The sequence below is a fragment of the Leptodactylus fuscus genome, chromosome 2 (genome assembly GCF_031893055.1).
Source record: "Leptodactylus fuscus isolate aLepFus1 chromosome 2, aLepFus1.hap2, whole genome shotgun sequence".
Lineage (NCBI taxonomy): Eukaryota > Metazoa > Chordata > Amphibia > Anura > Leptodactylidae > Leptodactylus > Leptodactylus fuscus.
Window position 1 is genome coordinate 101,873,819 of NC_134266.1, and position 25,458 is coordinate 101,899,276.

At 41.0% G+C, this 25,458-nt stretch overlaps 1 protein-coding gene across 1 annotated transcript in view; it reads left to right on the forward strand.

Moving 5' to 3' along the window:
* ELAPOR1 (endosome-lysosome associated apoptosis and autophagy regulator 1) overlaps positions 1–25,458 on the forward strand; it is a 168,160-nt gene that overhangs the window by 56,149 nt on the left and 86,553 nt on the right. Inside the window, exons 5-7 of the mRNA XM_075264364.1 lie at positions 14,725–14,805; positions 24,843–24,948; positions 25,061–25,210. Coding sequence (XP_075120465.1) covers positions 14,725–14,805; positions 24,843–24,948; positions 25,061–25,210 — 337 coding nt within the window. The remainder of the gene's footprint in view (positions 1–14,724; positions 14,806–24,842; positions 24,949–25,060; positions 25,211–25,458) is intronic.

The following is a 25,458-nucleotide window of genomic DNA, read 5'->3' on the forward strand; positions in this document are numbered from 1 at the left end:
AGTGGTCAAATGTCTCAAAGGAGGAGGAGGACACAGTAGCAATGCTTGACTTTGGCAGTTAGAAGGTCGTTGGTGACTTTGGTTAGTGCAGTTTCTGTGGAGTGATGGGTTCTTAAGCCTGACTATAATCTGTCGAAGACTACATTGGATGAAAGGATAGGAGGATAGGAGTAAAGACTTCAGTGAGGTTTGGGATGAGATGTGACTGGATCGAATCAAGCGTGCAGGAGGTCCGGTGGGATTTAGAGATTAGGGTGGAGGTGGCTTTTCATCGGTGACGATGAAGAAACAGGTGAAAGATGAAGAACACTGAACAGCTGGGGCCCTAGCAATGTGATTTCAGATGCACAGGACCCCCTGGAGGACAGAAGGGGTAGCAGAGGAGGCCGTGAGCAGGTGTGGGGATCGATAAATAAATAAGTCCCATTACCTGCTGGTCCCTATTTACTTACAGATCCCTGATGACCAGACAGATGAATAGCAATAAACATAGGTAGACTGGGAATAACTGTATAATACTGTATTCATACTGGGACTCTCTCTCCTGGACACTTACTACCTGAGTGGTATAGTTGTGAAACATAAGGCTGTCCAGTACACTGTTACGTTTCTATTTGGGTTTTCAATTAGCCTGATAGGTTACATCCCTGAAAATTATATATATATTTAAAGGTGAGTGGTCTGGAATTACAGCACTTGGGTAGGAGGCCAGGGAAGGTGAAACAAACAAAAAAGTCATACCTGTCCCTGGTGCTACTGTCCTATCCAGTGCATGCCAGGACTTGTACTGGCGAAAGTCCTCACTGGATATGACCCTTGAGGCAAGTCAGTAACTACCATGGTCACAGGAAGGAAAACGGCGACGTAACTAGAGCAGACTGTGGCAGAGTATGGCAGGGCGCCGGAAAAGAGTGTGACATTTCTTCTTTGTTTTATCTTCCCTGGTCTCCTGCCCACGTACAGTAATTCCTGGACAATAGCCTTTAAACCTTTCCTACACAATGGCCTACTATTATATCATGGGGTTGTTACGCGCTCATGAGCCAATTGGGTGTCTGTTTTGATACAGCTGACACCTAGCAGTAACACCCACGATCATGGGTGTCTGACATCTTAAATGCCTACGTACATCATGTCCATGGCATCTAAGTGTCTTTCTGATAGTGTTCCCCATGGTGCATTTTGGGATTATCAATGGATTTTTATTGCAACCCGGGGTCGAATCTATTTCCCTGGGCTACCTGGGGCCAAAACCGTTCCCCCTGGGCTGCCTGAGGCCTCCATTACATGTGGGACAAAAAAGTGATACCCCAGTCAAAGGAGCTACTGCAAGAAATGTGGGTAAATTAAATGTACAGCAGATGGAGAAAAGTGAATATGTTAGATGTGCAGACGATACACCAGATTCAAAAACTAATGTTCACTTTGCCCCTTGATACATTTTTTTTGATAGGTGCAGTTTTCAAAACTAGGTCACTAGGTTTTTACAGACATCTCAGGGGCTCTGAGATGGTGTCCAAATACCATACATATAATTCTGCGCTCTATAAGCCTTGTGAGCCCTGCTGTGTGCCCAAGCAGAATTTTATGCCCACATATATGACATTGTGATAGCCAGGATGCCCCACTTAATGTCATATATGGGTATAAATTGCTGTTTGGTTACACAGAAGGGCACAGAAAGGAAGCAGTTTTATTTGAGTTTTGGAGCATAGATTTAGACGGTTTGTTTTTTAGACACTGTTAAATATCTCTGAAGTTGCGGTGAAACTTGTGACCACGTGTTGTAGGCCTTAACATGATAGGAAGAAGTCAGCTTGTTATAAATCAGTGTAGGGGTTTATTAATATCTTGAAGGAAAACATAGGAACAGGGAAAATTGTCCAAAATAGCAGAAATATCAGTCAGTCGATGGCTTACATCTTCAGAGATCATACATGGTATACATAGTAGTAAACATGTGACATAACTCCCATATAAAACACATACCGCGCTGTATGATGGACCCATCATACAGGGTCCATCATACAGCGCGATATGTGTTTTATATGGGAGTTATGTCACATGTTTACTACTATGTATACCATGTATGATTTCTTGGAGTAGGTAGCAGGTATCTGTAGGATATGGTATATACCTTTATACTTCTTATATCTATTTAACAATTTGTACATGGTTGCGGGTTATTTATATTATTTACTATCTGCCCATTTTTTGTATATTAGTTTTCACCTACCCGTTGTAATGGTACGCTAGTACTTTTATGTATTTACATTCCCCCTTGTATGGTTTGTCATATGTTACTCGGTTTTTAGTAAGTATTAATAAACTTTATTATATTTTATTTTGTGTGTGGGATGTTTTTGGGTTATAGAGTTCTATCATCTTTCCACACTTTTGTGATGAATTAGCCTCATTTGCGACTCTAGTGACATATATGACATTGTCATAGCCAGGATGCCCCACTTAATGTCATATGTGGGTATAAATTGCTGTTTGGGTACACAGCATGGCACAGAAAGGAAGTAGTGTTGGGGGCAACACGCTGGCTCACTAGTTAGCACAGCAGCCTTGCAGCGCTCCTGGCGGTTCGAATCCCGCCAGGAGCAACATCTGAAAGGAGTTTGTATGTTCTCCCCATGTTTGCGTGGCTTTCCTCCCATTCTACAAAGACATACTTAAATAGGATAAAAAACATTTTTACATTGTGAGCCCTATGGGGCTCAGAATCTACATATAAAAAAAAGAAAAAAGAAAGGAAGCAGTGTTATTTGATTTTTGGAGAATAGATTTAGACTGTTTGGTTTTTAGACACCATGCCATTTTTGCACAGCAACTGAAATGACAGTAAAGTAAGACACGTGACCCCATTTTGGAAAATGCACCATTCAAGGAATTTATTCAGGTTTATAGTGAATATTTTTGACCGCCACATGATGCATTAATTTTTCAGAAATATGTACCCAATCCATCTTGTGTTAGTGATGAACACTCCAAAAGCAGTTGTATCTGGAATAACCTACAAAACCATTTTTGGCATACGTGTGTCTCCTGACATGAGGTGGACTGAAATGATGTAGCTTTGCAAAATTTGCAATTTTCACTTTTCAATATGAGCTGCACATTCACTTCTGGAAAACAAATTAATGGAACATTCAATTGTTTAAAATATTTGCTATACTCCTTGATCAATTCCTTGAGGGGGTTCTGCAAAAGCAAAATGGCTTCCAAAACAGTCCCTTCATAGCTACACTTTTGACCCATTGGAGCTTGACATTTCTAAAGCTTACGCACAAATTCTACAATCTGTCCCCGATATCTTCTTAATTTGGGGCAATTCCATAGCATATGAATTACCGTATTTTTCGGACTATAAGACGCACTTTTTTCCCCCCAAATTTGGGGGGAAAAGAAGGGTGCGTCTTATAGGCCGAATGTGGCGCCTCTAATAGAGAGGCGGAAGCCGGCAAGTGATAGACGCCATTACAGGTGCCGGGGCCTGAGACATCGCTGCCCTGCCCTGAATGAAGCCAGCAGCGGGAGGAGTGATGCTATTCCGCTCCTCCGTCCCCCCGCCGCTGGCTTCATGCAGGGCAGGGCAGCGATGCCTCAGGCCCCGGCGTCTATCCCTCCCCGGCATCCGCCTCTCTAGTACAGCGGATGCCGGGTCCGTATCGGTGGCCCCTTCTCCCCCGGGGCCGGTCCCCACCGGCCCCGTACCTGTAAAGTTGCAGGCCGGCTCCTGCGCGGCGATATCGCAGGAGCCGACCTGTTCGGGTGACAGCCGGGAGCCTAATGAGGCTCCCAGGCCTGTCACTGCTGTATTAGTATTGCGGCTGGTCTCTATGACCAGCCGTAATACTAATAGACAGAATGTCCCATAGACGGCAATACACTTGCGATCAAGTGACCGCAGGTTCAAGCCCCGGGGGGAGGAATAAAATAGTAAAAAAAAAAAAAAGCTTTAAATAAATAAAAGTTCTAAATCACCTCCTGTCCCTAGAATATATATATATATATATATATATATATATATATATATATATATATATATATATATATATATAGTAGAGAATCATATATCATAAACCACCGGGTTTTTTTTTTTCAATAAAAGGTGATCTAAGCAATAGATATTCCCCAAAATGGTATAACTAAAAAGTACTTCTGGCCCCGCAAAAAAAAACACTCTATGCATCCCCGTACAGCTGCAGGGTCACCTGTCAATGTGGCCTTGCAGCTGTTGCAAAACTACAACTCCCATATATTAAATATTTTACCAGTTTTTGCTTCAAAATTTTTTCCCCCTATTTTCCTCCTCTAAAACCTAGGTGCGTCTTATAGTCCAGTGCGTCTTATAGTCCTTTACCACATCCACATTTGGGGCATTTCTCTGAGCTCTTATAGCCAATCATTTTCAGTCTTCTAGGAGTATAATGTGTTCCATATACTAAAAATAATTGTGAGACACACTGAGATCAAAATATGGATATAGGGATAAGTTTTTCAATATTTTCTACCATTGGATCCCTACTTCACCTTCCAGATCCTTACTCCACTCCACCCATTGGGTATGTACGTCTGGGTAGTGGCTCTCTTGTTCTGCAAGGATGTAACTCTGTCTCAGCAGTTTTAATCAGCTAGCACAAAATTGTGTAGCTGCAGAAGTGAGGAGCTCCTATAAAGAAGGCAGGGATGCTTTATTATCATCCCTGCCTTCCCAATCGTTGTGTACACTACGCTCAGTCCCTCCGCCATGATGCGGCTCCCCTCTGACCCACCAGGGATCAGAGACTGTTAAAGCTGCTGGAACCTAGAGGACCCAGATCAGCTTTCTATTTATTGAAAGTGGGAGCTTAGACTTTCTCCCCTCATCTTCACCACTAAGGTCATAATATTAAAGGGGTTCTATCACTGGATTTTTGCTACTTTAGACAAACAAATGCCTGAATAGCATAAGCTGACTTCCACTATAGACTGCAATACATGTGTATTTTAGCCCGTAGTACTGAACCAGCGATGTTCTGATTGCTGGTTCAGGTGTCCTTATGGGACAAATAAAAATTCTAAAAAAAAAAAAAAAAAAAAAGTGCAAAACATTTTTAATAAAGTGTGCGAAATAAATGAATGAAGGAAGCTCCAAAATTCCCTTTTCCTATATAAAATGAGTTATATAAAGGAAAAAACTAAAAATTAATAAAAACAAACAAAAAAAAAAAACACTACATATTTTGTATCGCTGCTTCTGTAAAAACAATAAATCAAACATTATTTAACCTACATGGTGAACATCGGGGGGGAAAAAAATGGGAAAAAAACCCGCCAGAAGTAATGATTTTTCGAGATATCACCTTACAAAATATGCTGTAAAAAGTGATCAAAAAGTCACATGTACCCCAAAATAGTACCAATAAAAAGAACAGGTTGTCCCGCAAAAAATAAGCCCCCAACCAACCCTGTAAACCGAAAAACAAAAAGATGTTATGCATTTCAGAAGATGGTGCTGAAAATAGATTTATGTCCCAAAATGGGTTTTTGTTCTGCAAAATTAGTATCACATAATAAATATATATTAATTAGGTATCGCTGTAATCGTACCAACCCGCAGAAAAAAGGTAACATGTTATTTATGCTGTACGCTGCAATTCCAAAAAGGCAAAACAGAGTGCAAGAATTGATGATTTTTTTTTTTAATTTATTTTTTTTAAATCTACAAAGAGAGTTAAAAAAAAAAAATATTCAGTAAGTTATAGGCACCAAAAATGAATGACATCCTGCAAAAAAACCCAGCTCATATGGCTATATCACCTGAAAAAAAAAAAAAAAAAAAAAGCTTACATGATATGAAAACCAAAACCCAAAAGTTGCCAAATCATTAGAGCACAATTGGCTGCGGAAAGAAGGGAATATATAAGCTGTACGAGAGTATATCAGGATACACCCCAGATTTAGAGCTTACGAAGGAAAAGACAGAGTGTCCCCCAATCATAGAAACTACTGGGTAAATAGTAGGGAATTTGGTATTCCCAATGTACTCCACACAGATTAAATAATAACTCTTCACCATCTGTTACGCCTCTCAGAAGATGGTGATGCAAACATAATTGATTTATGACCCCAAATGGGTTTTTGTTCTGCATAATTAGTAACGCATTAAAAAATAATATAAATGAGGTATCTCTGTAATCGTACCAGCCCACAGAATAAGGGTAACATGTTACTTATGCTGTACACTGTGTGGAAAAAACATTTTGTATAAGGAAAAATATCTTTGTACCGTGTTAGCCAGTGGATATGAAATATAAAAAATTGAGAATTTCCTCTTTCCTCATCAATGCACTATATATATTCCCTGCTAAGTGAACCATACTTTCTCCCCTGACGAAGCCTTTATGGTGAAACGCGCATCGGGGCGCGTTCTTATCGTGGTATGTACTATCCTTTATGATCTGACTTCATTTACTTCACTGTTTTCCAGCATCCACAGTATTTTTTACACTTGTCCTTATGCAGAGCTAGCTACATTAACTCCCATATGAAAGCTGTCACTATGACTTCAATACATATAAACACACACTAAGGGTGCATGCACACTACGTAACACCGGGCGTGTATGAGAGCCGTACACGCCGGCGTTACAGCAGGGCTGCCGAACACTTCCCATTCACTTCAATGGGAGCGCTCGTAAACGCCGCTGTTACGAGCGCTCCCATTGAAGTGAATGGGAAGTGTTCGGCAGTCTGCTGTAATGCCGGCGTGTACGGCTCTCATACACGCCCGGCGTTACGTAGTGTGCATGCACCCTTATGTTGATTTCTCTGCTAAAGGCTATCATTTATCACCATACTTTATTGCTGGATTACATTTTTGTTACATATTTACACATTTTTTCAACTACCACGTATGTTCTTTGACAGGTAGCATTAGTCCCCTCATATGTATATGTTTATGTCTCTGCACTGTGTTGTATCAATGTTTTTTAATATTTTCAAATAAATCATTTTTTTTACGTATGATGATTCCATTGTCCATGTTCTATATAAATACATTTTGAAGACAAAAACTCCAAAAGTCGTCAAATCATTAGACCAAATCTGGCTGCGACAGGAATGGAATGTATAAGCTGTGCACACGTATATGAGAGTACAAACCAGATTTAGAGTTTAGGAGGGAAAAGGAACCACTTTGCAGCTGATCCGAACAGCACGCTCCCATAGAAATGAATGGAAGCACCTGGTACGCAGACTTTGCCGGCGGCCAGCCGCTTAACCCCCCGCGTGCCGGCCGCTTCCATTCATTTCTATGTGAGCATGCTGTGAGCGTGCTGTTCGGAACGGCTGTTCCGAACAGTGTTCGCTCATCTCTAGTCATGACATTGCCATAAAAATAATGTTAGAACACCACTGCAGAAATGAATTACTAATATAAGGTATGGGGCAGGCATCTATGGTCTTTGTGTGCTAATATCTCTCTATATTATAAAAATGAATTCTTGTCTGTCTGTCTGTTCTCTATGCGCGACCAAACGACTGGACCGATCTTCACTAAATTTGCAACACAGATACTTCAGGTGTCTGGGAAGGTTTAAGACGAGAATCCAACTCACTTGGACGTACCGTTCCGGAGATACAGCTTTCCCAACACCCTGAGCCCCCATTAGCCAAAACAAACCTGCAAGTCTTTCACTCATATTCCAACTGCAATACACACGGTCATTCCACATGTACGATCCAACACTGAAATACAAACTGAGATACACGCATCAGAGGATTAGATACATAGATCAACACACAATATCAGATTCAGAGGATTAAATACGTGTGTCTGCACACAGTTCCACATGCCAGAGGATTACATATGTGCATCCGCACACAGTTCCACAAGCCAAAGGATTAGATACATGCATCTGCACACAGTTCCATATGTCAGAGGATTAGATATGCACGTCTGCACACAGTTCCACACACTAGAGGATTAGATACGCACGTCTGCTCAAAGTGCCGCACGCTGAAGGATTAGATACACAGGTCAGTGCACAGTATCACATGCCAAAGGATTAGATATGCATGTCTGCACATAGTTCCACAATTCAAAGGATTAGATACGCACGTCTGCACACAGTACAACATGCTGAAGGATTAGATACACAGGTCAGCACACCGTATCACACGTCAGAGGATTAGATACGTGCATTTGCACAAAATACCACATGGCTAAAGATTAGATACATGGGTCTGCACACAGTCCCACATGCCAGAGGATTAGATATGCGTGTCTGCACAAAGTACCACATGCTAGAGGATTAGATACACAGGCCAGGACACAGTATCACACGCCAGAGGATTAGATACACGCATCTTCACACAGTACCACACGCCGGAGTATTAGATACGCATGTCTGCACACAGTACCACAAGCCGAAGGATTAGATACACACGTCTGCAAACAGTTCCACATGCCGGAGGATTAGATACGCACGTCTTTACACAATACCAGAGGATTAGATATACGCGTCTGCACAAAGTACCACATGCTAGAGGATTAGATACACAGGCCAGGACACAGTATCACATGACAGAGGATTAGATACGCACATCTTCACACAGTACCACACGCTGGAGAATTAGATACACAAGTCAGCACACAGTACCACACACTGGAGGATTAAATACGCATGTCTGCACACAGTACCACAAGCCGGAGGGTTAGATACACGCGTATGAACACAGTACCAAGCGCCAGAGGATTAGATATGTGCCACTGCACACAGTACCACATGCTAGAGGATTAGATATGCACCACTCCACACAGTACCACATGCCAGTGGAATAGATATGTGCGTCAGCACACAGTACCACACGTCGGAGGATTAGATACATGGCTCTTAACAGAGTACCACATATTAGAGTTTTACTCCTGGTTTCCATAGCAACCCAGCCATTTTTCTTCACTACTTTATGTCAACCTTAAAGGGGCAGGGCGCTGTGAATGACACTGTTACACAAGGTGACATACACACAGCTTTACTCCAGGTCTCCTTAACCACATGAGGACCGCCGTACGTAAATTTACGGCCTCATGTGCTGGTACCTAAAGACCGGACTATTGCCGAAATACGTCCGGCCTTTAGGTACCTTTCTGGCGGGGGGAGGGGTGCGGGGGGGACAGGGGTTAGGTGTTACTAACACCTAACCCCTTCCTCCATAACGTCCAGTCGGAACTGAGTCCGACTGGAAGTTTTAACCCTTTCGATCGCGCCGTGAAACATCACGGCGCGATCGAAAGGCATCCGCCGACAATTAAATCAGATCGGCACCCCCCGAGATCGGAGGGTGCCGATAGCAGTAAAAGGTAGTCTGGGGTCTGGCCAGTGACCCCAGACTGCCCGAAGCCCCCACATACCTGGTGATCCTGCCAGGACCTTCTGATGTCAGGCTGTGCGTCTACACAGCCTGACATCCTGCTACGGAATGCCATGTGGGACACCTGCAGGCTGTGTCTCACATGGCATTCTATATCAGCAAAGTATTGCTGATTGAAGTGTCCTAAATGGACACATGAAAAAGTAAAAAAAAATGTAAAAAAAATAAAAATGAAGTGTATGAAAAAAATTAATAAAGTTATAAAGCCCAAAAATCCCTTTTTCTCAATAGAAAATGAATTATATAAAAAAAGAACTCAAAAGTAATAAAAACAATGCATATTTGGTATTGTCGCGTCCGTAACAATCTGTACAATAAAACTGAAATAATATTTAATGTACACGGCGAACGCCGGAAAAAAAAAACGGAAAAAACTCGCCGGAAGTAATGATTTTTCGCCATCTCACCATACAAAATATGCTATAAAAAGTGATCAAAAAGTCATATGCATCCGACAACAGTACCAATAAAAAGCGCAGGTTGTCCCGCAAAAAATAAGCCCTCAACCAACTCTGTCAACCGAAAAATAAAAATGTTACGCCTCTTAGAAGATGCGATGCAAAAAACATTGATTTATGTCCCCAAATGTGTTTTTCCTCTGCAGAACTAGTAACACATAAAAAAATACTATAAATGAGGTATCGCCGTAACCGTACCGACCCGCAGAATAAAGGGAACATGTTACTTATACTGTACGCTGCATGGCGCAAAATTAAAAAAGTAAAACTCAATGCCAGGATTGATTTATTTTTTTTTAAATCCAGCAAAAAAGGGTTAATAAAATGTATTCAATAAGATGTAGACACCCAAAAATGGTGTCATTACGAAATGCATCTCATCCCGCAAAGAATAAGCCCTTATATGGCCACGTCACCAGAAACATAAAGAAAATATAGCATCTCACAATGTGAAGACAAAAACCCTCAAAAATCGCCAAATTATTAGAACACAACTGGGTGCGTCATGTAGGGAATATATAAGCTGTGTGAGCGGATATCAGGGGACACCCCAGATTTACAGCTTATGAGGGAACAGACACCAGAAGTGACCCCTAAAGTGACCCCCAGAGTGACTCCCCCAATCATAGGAGCTACGGGGACATAGTAGGGAATTTGGTGTTTGCAATGTCCTCCGCACAGCTTATATATTACCTCTTCGCCATCCGCTGTGCAGTCACGTCCGGGATACTAATACTCACTACACCCCCTGATAAATTCTTTGAGGGGTGCAGTTTTCAAAATGGGGTCACTCCTGGTACCCCATGGAATCCACTTTTCTGGTACCTTACAGGCTCTACAAACATGACATGGCGTCCAGATACCAAACATCTGAATCTGTGCTCCAAAAGCCGCATAGCGCTCCTTCCCTTCTGCACCCTGCTGTACGTCCAAACTGCAGTTTATGACACATGTATGACACATGTATGACACTGGTGTACCCCCGGATAACGGACATAATGTCATATGTGGGTATAAACTGATACTAGGGCACAGCCGGACACAGAAGGGAAGAAGGGTCATTTGGTTTTTGGAGCACAGACGGTTTGGTTTTTGGATGCCATGACACTTTTGTAGAGCTGAAACGCCAGTAATTTGGAATCCCCTGATAAATTACCTTATTTTGGAAACTACACCCCTGAAGGATTTATCCAGGGGTACAGACAGCATTTTTAACCCCCAAGTGTTGCTATAACTTTATATATATAACTATAACTGTAGTGGATTGTGAGAGGTGAAAATGACCATTTTTCCAGGAATACGTCCTTTCAGTGCGTAATATGTTGTGCCCACCTTGTATCAGAGATGAACGCTCTAAAAGCTGTTGTGCCTGGGATACCCGTTTAACAGTTTTTGGAGTGTCTCTGCTGACATAAGTCGGGCACAACATGTTGCACACTGAAATGGCAAATCTGTAAAATTTTCATTTTTAACTTCTCTACCAGTTGCGATTTCATTTCTGGAAACTAAATAAATGCAACACTCAAGGGTTAAAAATTCTCGCTACACCACTTGATAAATCCCATCAGTGGGGTAGTGTCCAAAATAGGGTGACATGTCTGCGGATTCCACTTTATTGGCAATTCAGGGGCTTTGCAAAAGTGGCATGGTGTGCTCCAAAAACCAATATAGCGCTCCTTTCCTTCTGTCCCCGGCTGTGCCCAAACAGCCATTTCTACCCACATATGGCATTAAGTACGTTATCCGGGGTACACCAGTGTCATACATGTGGGCATACACTGCTATTTGGGTACCCAGCAGGGTGCAGATGTGAAGGAGCAATATGTGCTTTTGGAGTGAAGATTTAGATTCTTCGTTTTTGGACACCACGTCACATTTGCAGAGACCCTAAAATTGCCCCTACAAAATGGGGTCACTTCTTGGTGAATTCCAGTTTACTGGAACCTCCAGGGCTCTGCAAAAACATCATGGCGCCCAGAGGGTCCCTCTAAATCTGTACCCCAAAAGCTAAAACGCACAGTGGTCCTTCCCTTCTGAGCCCTGCTGTGTGCCCAAGCAGCAGTTTACACCCACATATATAATTTTTTGACCCCCGGGATGGCCCACTTAATAGTTTTAGGAGTGCAGGTCTCTGACAACACAAAGTGGGTGCAACGTATTGGGCACCGAAATGGCATATTTTTAAAAATTTCAATTTTCATTTTGTACATTAATTTTTGGGAAGCATTTTAGGCTCAAAATGATAATACCCCTTGATACATTCCTTGACAGGTGTAGTTTCTAAAATGGGGTCACTTTTGAGGGGTTTCCATTGTATTGATACTTTAGGGGCTCTGCAAATGCGACATGGCACCTCAAAACTATTCCAGCAATATATGCCCTCCAAAATCCAAATAGCGCTCTTTCCATTCTGAGCCCCAGCATGTACCCATACAGCAGATTTTGGCCACATATGGGGTATTGCCGTGTTCAGAAGAAATTGTGTAACAAACTGTGGGGGGCTTTTAATTCTTAAACTATTTGCAAAATTAAAACTATGGCGCTAAATGGACGATTTATTGGGAAAAAAAGTAATTTTTCATTTTCACGTCCCAATGTTAATAAAATCTGTGAAAAACCTGTGAGGCCAAAATACTCACTCTACCCCTAGACAAATTCTATGAGGGGTGTAGTTTCCAAAATGGGGTCACTTATAGGGGGTTTCCACTGTATTGGTACTTTAGGGGCTCTGCAAATGCGACATGGGACCTGAAAAATATTCCAGCAAAATCTGCCCTCCAAAAGCCAAATAGCCCTCTTTCCATTCTGATCCCCGCCATGTTCCCATACAGCAGATTATGACCACATATGGGGCATTTCTGTGTTCAGCAGAATTTGTGTAACGAACTTTAGGGAGCTTTTTCTCCTTTATCCTCTTGTGAAAATTAAAAATTTGGGGCTAAATTGACAGTTTGTTGGAAAAAAAGTAATTTTTCATTTTCATGGCCCAATGTTAATAAAATCTGTGAAACAGCTGTAGGGTCAAAATGCTCACTCTACCCTTTAATATGTTCTGTGGGGGGTATAGTTTCCCAAATGGGGTCACTTTTAGGGGGTTTCCACTGTATTGGTACTCTAGGGGCTCTGCTAATGCGACATGGCACCTAAAATTATTCCAGCAAAATCTGCCATCCAAAAGCCAAATAGCGCTCCTTCCATTCTGAGCCCCGCCATGTTCCCATACAGCAGATTATAGCCACATATGGGGTATTGCCGTGTTCAGGAGAAATTGTTTAACAAACTGTGGGGGGCTTTTACTCCTTTATCCCCTTGTGAAAATGAAAACTTTGGAGATAAAGTGACATTTTAGTAATTTTTCATTTACACATCCCAATGTTAGTAAAATCTGTGAAACAACTGTAGGGTCTAAATGCTGACTATACCTCTTGATGAATTCTGTGAGGGGTGTGGATTCTAAAATGGGGTCACTTTTGGGGGGTTTCCATTGTTTTGGTACTCTAGGGTCTCTGCAAATAAGGCATGGCGCTGAAAATTATTCCAGCAAAATCTGCTGTTCAAACACCCAGTGTCGCTCCTTCCCTTCCATGCACTGCCGTGTGCCCAAAAATCAGTTTACACCCACATGTGGGGTATTTCTGTGCACGGGAGAAATTGCACAATAAACTGTCAGATGCATTTTCTCCTTCAACCCTTTGTGAATGTGTTAATTTTGGGTCTAAATGAATGTATTAGTGAAAAAAAATGAAATGTCTAAATTTCACTGCCATATTATTTTTATTCTTATGAAATGCTTAAAGGGTTAACAAACATCCCAAATGCTGTTTTGAATAATTTGAGGGGTGCAGTTTTGAAAATGGGGTAATTTATGGGGGTTTCTATTATACAGGCCTTTATAATTACTTTCAGAACTGAAGTGGTCCCTAAAAAATTGGTTTGGAGAATTTTCTTGTAAATCTGGAAAATTGCTGTTACACTTGTAAGCCTTGTGACGTCCAAAATAAATTAAAAGACAATCAAAATATGATGCCAATATAAAGCAGAGATATGGGAGATAATATTTATTCATGTATTTGGATGGTATGACTATCTGCCTGAAAAGCAGATAATTTCACATTTTGAAAATTGCAATTTTTTTCAAATTTCCATCAAATTTCCTAGTTTTTTTATAAATAAATGCAAAAATATTGATTAGTGTTTACCACTAACATGAAGTATAATGTGTTACAAGAAAACAATCTCAAATTCATTTGTGTAAGTTAAAGCGTCTCAAAGGTATTGCCATTTAAAGTGACACATGTCAGTTTTGAAAAAAGAGGCCTGGTCTTTAACATACTTTTGGGCCTGGTCCTTAACCGGTTAACAACCGATCTCAGGTTTTTCTCTGATATTCGATATGAGATACACATGATCACATGATGCTTATGGACACACACAAACAATATACAAAATACACCAGTGAAAAATTGGACAATTCTTATGGGGCCACTAAGCAAACAAAAAATTAAATATACCCGTGCGAAGCCGGGTCCTCCTGCTAGTATATGATATACGCTTATTCCATCTTTGCACTAATATTGTATGCATGTATGCACAGCTTTTACGTAGTTATTATTTATGTAGTAAGTTATTGTTTGGTGTTATTGACTGGTTATACAATGCACACTTTGGCACATTACAGTTTCAGAACCTTTTTTGCCATGTGACCTTTTAGCTTATTTCTTTTTATCTATATATTTTGTAACTAATACTTGAGGCATGCCAAATCATAGTATCGCTGGTTTTTTTTGTGTTTTTTGTCTGTTTTCACATGTATTGTTTCTTTTTTTTTTTTTTTTTTTTTTTAGGTTCAAAATAATCAATGCCAGCCAAGGGAGGAGAATTCGAGATGGATGAGTACCACCAAAAACGGATGGAATTTTCATCAAGTAATTAACATTTCCTACAATTTCCTATTTTCCCACCTATACCACATTAATTTATGTATGAATGCATGGCATAATTCCCTATGCCAAAACACCTTTAAACTACATGCTTTTTGATGCAAAAAATACAAAAATATTGGAGTCACCATATTCTGACACACTTTTTATGGGGAAACAACAAAACAAAAACATGCCACTTTGGCTTCTTTTGATTCTCTTTTTTTGCTATGGGGCAATATAATATTATGTTTGTAGACCGGACAATTTCCAACATGTGAATGTATAATTGGTAATTTATTTTATTTCAAATCTAGATTAAGGGGGGTGATTTGAATTCTTTTTTTTTTTTTTTATATATATATATATATTTTTTTAAAACTTTTCTTAAGGTGTTTAAATTAACTATTTATTAGCCCTGCACCTTTAAAGTTGACCTACAGCTGTGAAGAAAAATGGCTGGGTTGTTATGGAAACCTAGAGTAAAGCTGTGTGCATGTGAAGACTAAGTGCCTGCAAGCTTCTATTGGCTGAAAAGTGACATGTGACCATGTATATGGCAGCTAAAATGTGAAAGACTTGCAGGTTTCTATTGTTTAACCTTTTCGCTGCCAAGGGTCTCTGGAAATTTTGCACCTCCAGTAGCCAGAGCAATTTTCACAGTTTTGAGATGGACAAATCAAACCTAAATTGCAACATTAAAAAAGCATCCAACCCCCCCATACCTATATATTTTCTTAAAGTAGACACCTGCAGCATTGTCAGAATGCCACTTGTTACTGTATACGAACAGGCACCTTCATGCAATTTTGATTTAAAGTGAATGTTTTATGAAAAAATGCAAATAAATGTATATTAGTTGTTAAAAGCGGAAACCAAACAAAAAATTAAATGCACCAAACCTCCTAAAAATAAGAGTTCAACATGTGCAGAGTTCATACATATCACTATGGCCTGAACCTGCATGCACGTGTCTTCAGAAAATCGCTAGAACTGGAAGGAACAAAATTCTGCTTTGAAGCTGGAAATGTTAAAAAAGTATCATCCTATAAAATGTAGGGATTACACACCATGAAAAGTAAGTGAACCCCTAAACCCTATATATTTTTTGAAAGTAGACAACCTGAAGATTACAAATGTCTTAATGGGTCATCGATAGCCACATCCACCTTCATGCAACTTTGCGACCAACACAAATAATGTTTTGTAAAAATACGCTAAAACACATATTTGCACCTAAAACTCATGTTCAATCTCACATTCATATACAAAATACTTTTAAAATAATAGCTTATGGTGTATACAATGTGTATATATACTATATGTACCGCAAACATCAACTACAACAAGAGCTCGGACTCCCAAAAACACGAATACAGAAGACAAGCAGGATTTTGCTGTTGTTCACTAATATGTTAAAAAGCTATACTGCATACGTACACAGCATACCGTATATAAAAACACAATTTAATAGTTTATATATACAACCACCTTCATTCAACTTTGCCTCAAACAGAGATTGCTAGCAAAAATTGCGCAAAAATTCAAATTTGCCACTAAAGTGCGGCTCAAGAAATCCCTTTCTGCAAACATAATGTACTGTCCATAAAACTGCAATATGTGAGGAGTTCATACATACCACACATGTATATATTTGCAGGGGCGGGTGTTAAAGAATCGCCAAAATCGCAGAAATGCGCCATCCCATTTTGTGCATCCAAATTAAATAGGACTTTACATAAAAATGTTATTTTCCATCCCCCTATAATAATTTTAGCAATTAGTTCATCTCTAGTGATAATCGTTATTACTATTATTTTAGTGTGTAACGGACATCACTAGAGACGTATTTTACTGTAGAAAGCTCAGGTATAGACAGGACAGGGATTGGGTGAAATGTAAACTTTATTTGCGACTTTATGTATATGTTGTGTAAGTGTTTGGTGCGACTTTTTTTTTTTTGGCTTGCGACCTGGACAATGGTAAACGTCTGGGTCACAGTGCCAACAAACTTCCTGGTTATGTTCAGGAGGTATAACATAAGAATACCCCACTAGTTAAGCTCAGGGGGGAATTACATGATAACTGTATGTGACAATCAGAGACAAATGTATAGTATACGCTCTGATTGGCAGGAGAAGGGTTAATAGGGACAATAGAGTCCCTGCCACCCCCCTCCTGCTGTCACATACAAGTTATGCAGAGAGAGAGAGATCATTTCTGTGTGTCTCTCTCTCTGCTGGGCTGCTCCGTGTCCCTCTTTCCTTTCTTGTTAGATCGCAAATTGCTTGCTTAGACAGGAGGGGGGGACACTTTGGAGCTCTATATCTTTGGACTGCATCAACATATCTTGATGCTTTCAATTGAATTTTAAAGAGGAGAATCTCATCTTTAAAATGATATCAAGAACTCGATGATTGGATGTACAGTTTTGGAGAAATTCACTGTTGAAACGCTGTCGGGAATTGAGATCTGCAGTTGGATCTCAATGCCAAATAGTGTTTTCAACAGTGAATGGCTCCAAGACTGTAAGTAAAATCATCAAGTCCCTGGTATCATTTTAAAGATGAGAGTCTCTTCTTTAAAATGCATTTTAAAGCAACAAGATATGTTGATGCAGTCCAGAGATATCGGCATTAGTAGGGAGGACGTACTAAGTACGTCCTCGGCTACTGAAGTGCCACCTTGGGAGCACGTACAGTGTACGTGCCTGGCAGTGAAAGTTTTAATGCAGGTTAATTTTTGGGAATACTGTATCTCAGGAACGATACATTCTAGAGAGCTTAGACCCAGTCTAAAACATACTTGGACAACTGATGTACCTATGTGCCAAATTTTGTGAAGTTCGGTAAAGAACAGACAGACAGAAACTCATAATATAGCTCTCTACATTATAAAAATGAGTTTCTGTCTGTTCTTTATGCACGACGAAACGACTGGACCAATCTTCACTAAATTTGGCACACAGATACTTCAGGTGTCCAGGAAGGTTTAACACCAGTCCATACTTGCTCAGACGTACCGTTTCTGAGATACAGCATTCCCAAAACAATGACCACCTTAGCCAATACAAACCTGCAAGTCTTTCATTCATATTCCAACTTCCAAAAACACGGTCGCTGAGATACACATGATCACATGATGCTTATGGACACAAACGACATACAAAATACACCACTGCAAAACTGGTCAATTCTTATTGGGGCCACTATATATACACACTAGCAGGAGGACCCGGCTTCATACGGGTATATTTAATTTTTTGTTTGTGTAGTGGCCCCAATAAAAATTGACCAGTTTTGCAGTGGTGTATTTTGTATGTCATTTGTGTTTGTGTCTATAAGCGTCATGTGATCATGTGTATCTCATTTTGGATATCAGTGATAAAACCTGCGATCGGTTGTTATGGATACCTGGAGTAAAGCTGTGTGATGTGACTTTGTGTAACAGTGTCATCCACAGCGCCCTGCCTCTTTAAAGCTGACATACAGCAGGAAAGAAAAATGGCTGGGTTGCTATGAAAAACTGGAGTAAAGCTCTATTTTGTGGTACTGTGTGCTGACGTGCGTATCTAATCCTCTGGCGTGTGGTACTGTGTACAGATGCGCATATCTAATCCTCCAGCGTGTGGTATTGTGTGAATGGCTCCAAGAATTCCTCCTTATCAGGAGAATAGAGGCCCTGGTCACAGAGGACTCTCTCGACACTTCCAAATTTGCAACCCTCTGGCGACTGTGGGTCGTGTTTCAGGAGTCTGCGGAGTTATCCTCTCTGTTCAGCTAAGCCCTTGTTTTTCTGGTTTCCCATTCCTGGCAACTCTGGGTTCCGTGCCCCTATTCCCCCTTTACCTGTTTCCGCCCAGTCCTCCCTTCCCTGTTTGAGGCGTCTTCCCTTTTCCGATTGTTTCTTGTGTGTCTTGTGAGTCCTCCCCACCCCCATCCCTTTTACTTGTCTGTAATCCTGTTATCAGAAATACCACTTCAGACCTCAATCTTCAAGAAGTATAAGGTTTTATCCACCCCAAGGTGGGAGAGTGCAAGTTTAGTACATGGAGTAGTCTCTAACAACACAAAAAACTCAGGGCTTATTATACATTTCAAATCCTCATTTATGACATCATTCTCAATTCCTATTGGTTGAGGCTTACATCAGTTACTATCAATCACCCAGTCCCTCTTAAACAAAGAACATATACACCGCAGCATATGGCGTATTTCTCTTTCAGAGGCCCCTGTGCAGTCTGCCCACTATAATAACAGTCAAGGATGACCTTTGACATAGGCAGTGGGCACCCCCCACCTATGGACTGTCTGGCAGGACATAATATTTGGAGGAAGAGAAAATAAATCAAGTAGGGCCGCACTAACAGGAGTTTGACATAATGTCCGTATAAATGTCCTTATAAAATTTTGCTGTCAACACACTCGTTGTATGTCTTTTCTTAAAAAAACACCTGAGTGTCACAATACCGTATTTGTATGGCAGCGTCTTTGGTGGCACGGCTCAAGGCCGAGAATATATATATAGTAGGACTGGGACTTAATCCCAGACTGAAGAACCAATTTCGCGCTCCGTACGGTAAACACAATGTGCCAACAAACTTCCTGGTTATGTTCAGGAGGTATAACATAAGAATACCCCACTAGTTAAGCTCAGGGGGGAATTACATGATAACTGTATGTGACAATCAGAGACAAATGTATAGTATACGCTCTGATTGGCAGGAGAAGGGTTAATAGGGACAATAGAGTCCCTGCCACCCCCCTCTTGCTGTCACATACAAGTTATGCAGAGAGAGAGAGATCATTTCTGTGTGTCTCTCTCTCTGCTGGGCTGCTCCGTGTCCCTCTTTCCTTTCTTGTTAGATCGCAAATTGCTTGCTTAGACAGGAGGGGGGGACACTTTGGAGCTCTATATCTTTGGACTGCATCAACATATCTTGATGCTTTCAATTGAATTTTAAAGAGGAGAATCTCATCTTTAAAATGATATCAAGAACTCGATGATTGGATGTACAGTTTTGGAGAAATTCACTGTTGAAACGCTGTCGGGAATTGAGATCTGCAGTTGGATCTCAATGCCAAATAGTGTTTTCAACAGTGAATGGCTCCAAGACTGTAAGTAAAATCATCAAGTCCCTGGTATCATTTTAAAGATGAGAGTCTCTTCTTTAAAATGCATTTTAAAGCAACAAGATATGTTGATGCAGTCCAGAGATATCGGCATTAGTAGGGAGGACGTACTAAGTACGTCCTCGGCTACTGAAGTGCCACCTTGGGAGCACGTACAGTGTACGTGCCTGGCAGTGAAAGTTTTAATGCAGGTTAATTTTTGGGAATACTGTATCTCAGGAACGATACATTCTAGAGAGCTTAGACCCAGTCTAAAACATACTTGGACAACTGATGTACCTATGTGCCAAATTTTGTGAAGTTCGGTAAAGAACAGACAGACAGAAACTCATAATATAGCTCTCTACATTATAAAAATGAGTTTCTGTCTGTTCTTTATGCACGACGAAACGACTGGACCAATCTTCACTAAATTTGGCACACAGATACTTCAGGTGTCCAGGAAGGTTTAACACCAGTCCATACTTGCTCAGACGTACCGTTTCTGAGATACAGCATTCCCAAAACAATGACCACCTTAGCCAATACAAACCTGCAAGTCTTTCATTCATATTCCAACTTCCAAAAACACGGTCGCTGAGATACACATGATCACATGATGCTTATGGACACAAACGACATACAAAATACACCACTGCAAAACTGGTCAATTCTTATTGGGGCCACTATATATACACACTAGCAGGAGGACCCGGCTTCATACGGGTATATTTAATTTTTTGTTTGTGTAGTGGCCCCAATAAAAATTGACCAGTTTTGCAGTGGTGTATTTTGTATGTCATTTGTGTTTGTGTCTATAAGCGTCATGTGATCATGTGTATCTCATTTTGGATATCAGTGATAAAACCTGCGATCGGTTGTTATGGATACCTGGAGTAAAGCTGTGTGATGTGACTTTGTGTAACAGTGTCATCCACAGCGCCCTGCCTCTTTAAAGCTGACATACAGCAGGAAAGAAAAATGGCTGGGTTGCTATGAAAAACTGGAGTAAAGCTCTATTTTGTGGTACTGTGTGCTGACGTGCGTATCTAATCCTCTGGCGTGTGGTACTGTGTACAGATGCGCATATCTAATCCTCCAGCGTGTGGTATTGTGTGAATGGCTCCAAGAATTCCTCCTTATCAGGAGAATAGAGGCCCTGGTCACAGAGGACTCTCTCGACACTTCCAAATTTGCAACCCTCTGGCGACTGTGGGTCGTGTTTCAGGAGTCTGCGGAGTTATCCTCTCTGTTCAGCTAAGCCCTTGTTTTTCTGGTTTCCCATTCCTGGCAACTCTGGGTTCCGTGCCCCTATTCCCCCTTTACCTGTTTCCGCCCAGTCCTCCCTTCCCTGTTTGAGGCGTCTTCCCTTTTCCGATTGTTTCTTGTGTGTCTTGTGAGTCCTCCCCACCCCCATCCCTTTTACTTGTCTGTAATCCTGTTATCAGAAATACCACTTCAGACCTCAATCTTCAAGAAGTATAAGGTTTTATCCACCCCAAGGTGGGAGAGTGCAAGTTTAGTACATGGAGTAGTCTCTAACAACACAAAAAACTCAGGGCTTATTATACATTTCAAATCCTCATTTATGACATCATTCTCAATTCCTATTGGTTGAGGCTTACATCAGTTACTATCAATCACCCAGTCCCTCTTAAACAAAGAACATATACACCGCAGCATATGGCGTATTTCTCTTTCAGAGGCCCCTGTGCAGTCTGCCCACTATAATAACAGTCAAGGATGACCTTTGACATAGGCAATGGGCACCCCCCACCTATGGACTGTCTGGCAGGACATAATATTTGGAGGAAGAGAAAATAAATCAAGTAGGGCCGCACTAACAGGAGTTTGACATAATGTCCGTATAAATGTCCTTATAAAATTTTGCTGTCAACACACTCGTTGTATGTCTTTTCTTAAAAAAACACCTGAGTGTCACAATACCGTATTTGTATGGCAGCGTCTTTGGTGGCACGGCTCAAGGCCGAGAATATATATATAGTAGGACTGGGACTTAATCCCAGACTGAAGAACCAATTTCGCGCTCCGTACGGTAAACACAATGTTGATGCGTAGATAGGATTAAATGGTTTTATTTAAAGAGAGCGCATTTCGGGGTATCTCGATACCTTACAAGTACCACCCCTTCATCAGATCTCCTTGGGTACAGCAGCCATGTTATCTTTAAATAAATCAATTTAATCCTATCCACGCATCAACATTGTGTTTACCGTACGGAGCGCGAAATTGGTTCTTCAGTCTGGGATTAAGTCCCAGTCCTCCTATATAGGATATAATATTGCTTAGGACACATATGGTTACAATCACTAATTAGGAGTATATAGGTATATACACAGACTTGTAGAGTACACATCTATCTAATCTGATATTATGGCATCACAAGTGGATAAAAATATATATTTTAATAATTCTTCTTCAATCCCTTTTCTGCTTTTGGTTCTTTATACTTACCCTTTATGCCCGGGGGTTCCCCCTGGAGTCTGTATTGCTTATTGGCCCTGCGAGGCCTTGACGTTTGTTGTGTTGGCATAAAGCCCTTTCTTTTCTCCTTGTTTGGTTTTTTATTGGAAAAATTTAATAAAAATTGATTACACCTAATTAGTAACATTTTTAGCTTGGCTATCAAGGCAGACCAAAAAACCGTTTCAGCAACAAAACCATTGAACCACAAATCTAAGTACAAAATACGTGTATGGAACATTGGAACAACATACTGAAGAGTTGATGTGCCAGAGTGAGCCTTGACATTGCTCCCAACATGCGTTTCAGCTCCGCCTGACAACAGTTGTTGTCCAACTGCTAAAACTGTAAATCTGGCTTGGGTAGCCAAGATACACTTGTTAATTTTTAGCATTTGTTGTGGGATGTGTATGTCTATATGTATGTCTGGTATTACAACTTTATACTGCTTTGTTTATACCCTTATTGTGATTGTGCAATTATCACACCTATTATACAACACTGCTCTTTATACCAGGACCATTTTAACACATGTCCCCATCCAGGTTGCTCCAGAGATTCATATTCCCCACCCCCTTGATTGCTCCCACAGTATCATATCTGCCTCAGGTTGCGTCCACAGTGTCATGTCCCTCGACCTCCCAGGTTGCCCCGACAGTATGTACCCCACAGTGTCATGTCCCCTTCAAGTTGCCCCCACACTATCAAGTCCCCCTCAGGCTGCCCCCATATTATCATTGCTCCTACCTCTCAGGTTGCCCTCATAGCAGGTCCCCCCTAACCCCTATATAGCTTCTACAGTTACATGTCCCCTTCTGTATATAATAAAAGAAAAAAAAAAAACCTTAACACTCACCTTTACCTGTTCACTCTTCTTTCTGGTCCAGGAGTCTTCAAGTAGTAACAGGTACGATGTAAGTGACAACTCTACATTGTGCCTCCTGTTCCCAGGATACCGGGAGCAAAGACAGCAGCCGGGTGGTGAATCAGGGAGTGGATGGCTCCCTACTTCATCACTTGCTTCAACTCATCGGTGTCCTCCGGACAGTGTCACAGTGTCCTGGACAGAGGGACAGAAAATGTAGGACTGTCTTGCTGTCCAAAGGGGGCCCTGCTATCATAAGGCCCGGTGAAGTGCACCGTTGGCCCTATGGTTAAAGCGGCCCTGATTTGTACATATATGCATTTCTGTATTATTTATTTATTCAGGTTATGGGTGTAGCCATTTAAACTGTCTGTAATTGGTATGTAGGTAACTTGACTCCATGTAGACTAGGTTATGGGGATAATGTCACTCCCTAGGAGAGACCACCTACTCAGGTGTGTGGAGTCTTACAAAAAGCCATTTTAGCTCCACTGGGGGGATTATGGGAAAAATATGCAAATCTGTTTCCCAAGATGTTTCCCTATTTACATCTTGAGAAACAGATTTGCATATTTTTTCCATGTAGACTCTCAGTTTTGTCTTGTCCTATTTATTTTTGATACGTGAGATAGATATATAGATAGATATTTTTTTAATCAAGAAAGCTTGATATATTTTTGATATATTGTCTGCGCATGGTGTATTTGTAGTGATTTTAACTCACGTTTGCTCTTCTTGCTTTTTTTAATTGTTCATATGAGGCTAACATGTTACTTCAGGGGTTACTCTAAAGCAGGGGTGCCCAATACGTCGATCGCGATCTACTGGTAGATCGCAAAGGACGTATGGGTTGATCGCAGGATGCAGGGATCCACAGTGTCTGCTTATTCACAGTGTAGGCTGAGATTCATCTGGACACTGGCAGGTGGGGCTGCCGCAGCCCAGCCCCAGCCTGTCAGTGTCCAGAGATAACTCTCAGCCTGCGGTGTGAACAGACAGCGGGGATCCCTGGGCGGCCACAGAACGCCGCTGTCTCCTGCTCTCACGATCAGCCCGGTCCCGCCCACATGCCCGGCCCCGCCCACAGACACACCCACCCCTCTCACAAGCCCGTCCGGTCCCGCCCATAGGTCCACCCTGCCCACAGGCCCTGCCCCGCCCTAGTAGATCTTTTGCCTTGGTCAGCTAATAAAGTAGCTCACACACTGAAAAAGAGTGAGCACCCCTGCTCTAAAGAGATGAGCTTGAGGGAAACAATACCCCTTGGTAGATTTACATTCTCACGTCCCGATGTTATGTAAGTGTCTAGTAGTGTAGATCAGAGTGTAGTAAACTGTATTAAGCTTCTATGTTTAAAGAAATCTTAAGTTTGTTTCCATTTGAAACGGAAGGAAAAACTTCCTCAATTGTAGAAATTTTTCAATGAATATATAAAGGCTGGCTTTTACTTTTCCGTGACTTTGTCCAAGTTTTTAATTTTGCCCAATGTGTATATCACTGATACCCCTGTTATAAATGATTGTGATATTATGATTTCATAATAAACTAATTAGTATTTATTAATTTTGATGTGTATTTTTCAGGTAAAACTTACGCAGGGAACTAATGTTCTGTACTGGAGAACCATGGCCTATTACATGGGAAGTAACATTCTTAAACCTGTGTTGTTAAGGAATATTCTGATCACAGGTATATGTTGTATATATATATAAATATATATTGTGTATGTAGAAAAAATATGACCGTTTTCGGTATGTAAAAAAAAAGTATGTTTTATACTAAATAGTTTTTTCTTTTACAGGTGCTGCCTATACGTCAGAATGCTTTCCGTGCAAGCCTGGTACATTTGCTCCCAGTACTGGGGCTTCATCCTGTCAGCTATGCCCCCAAAACACTTTTTCGTATCGTGGGGCATCCTCTTGCATACCATGTGAATCTGATAAGTATTCAGGTAATCTGTATATTACTGTATGTTACATACTAAAAGTACAGTGAATAACAAATACATTTCTGATTAGGTTCTTCTTTTTGCTCATTTCTCTTGTGTATGTTGATAGATGGAAAACAATTAGTTGAATTCACTTAAAGGGGTTTTCTGGTCCCAAATCAAATTTTCATACTGATCACCTATCCACAGTGTGATCTGTAGAGGTTTGACACCTGGACCCTGCATGCATAATCTTTTCTAGCAGCCACCGG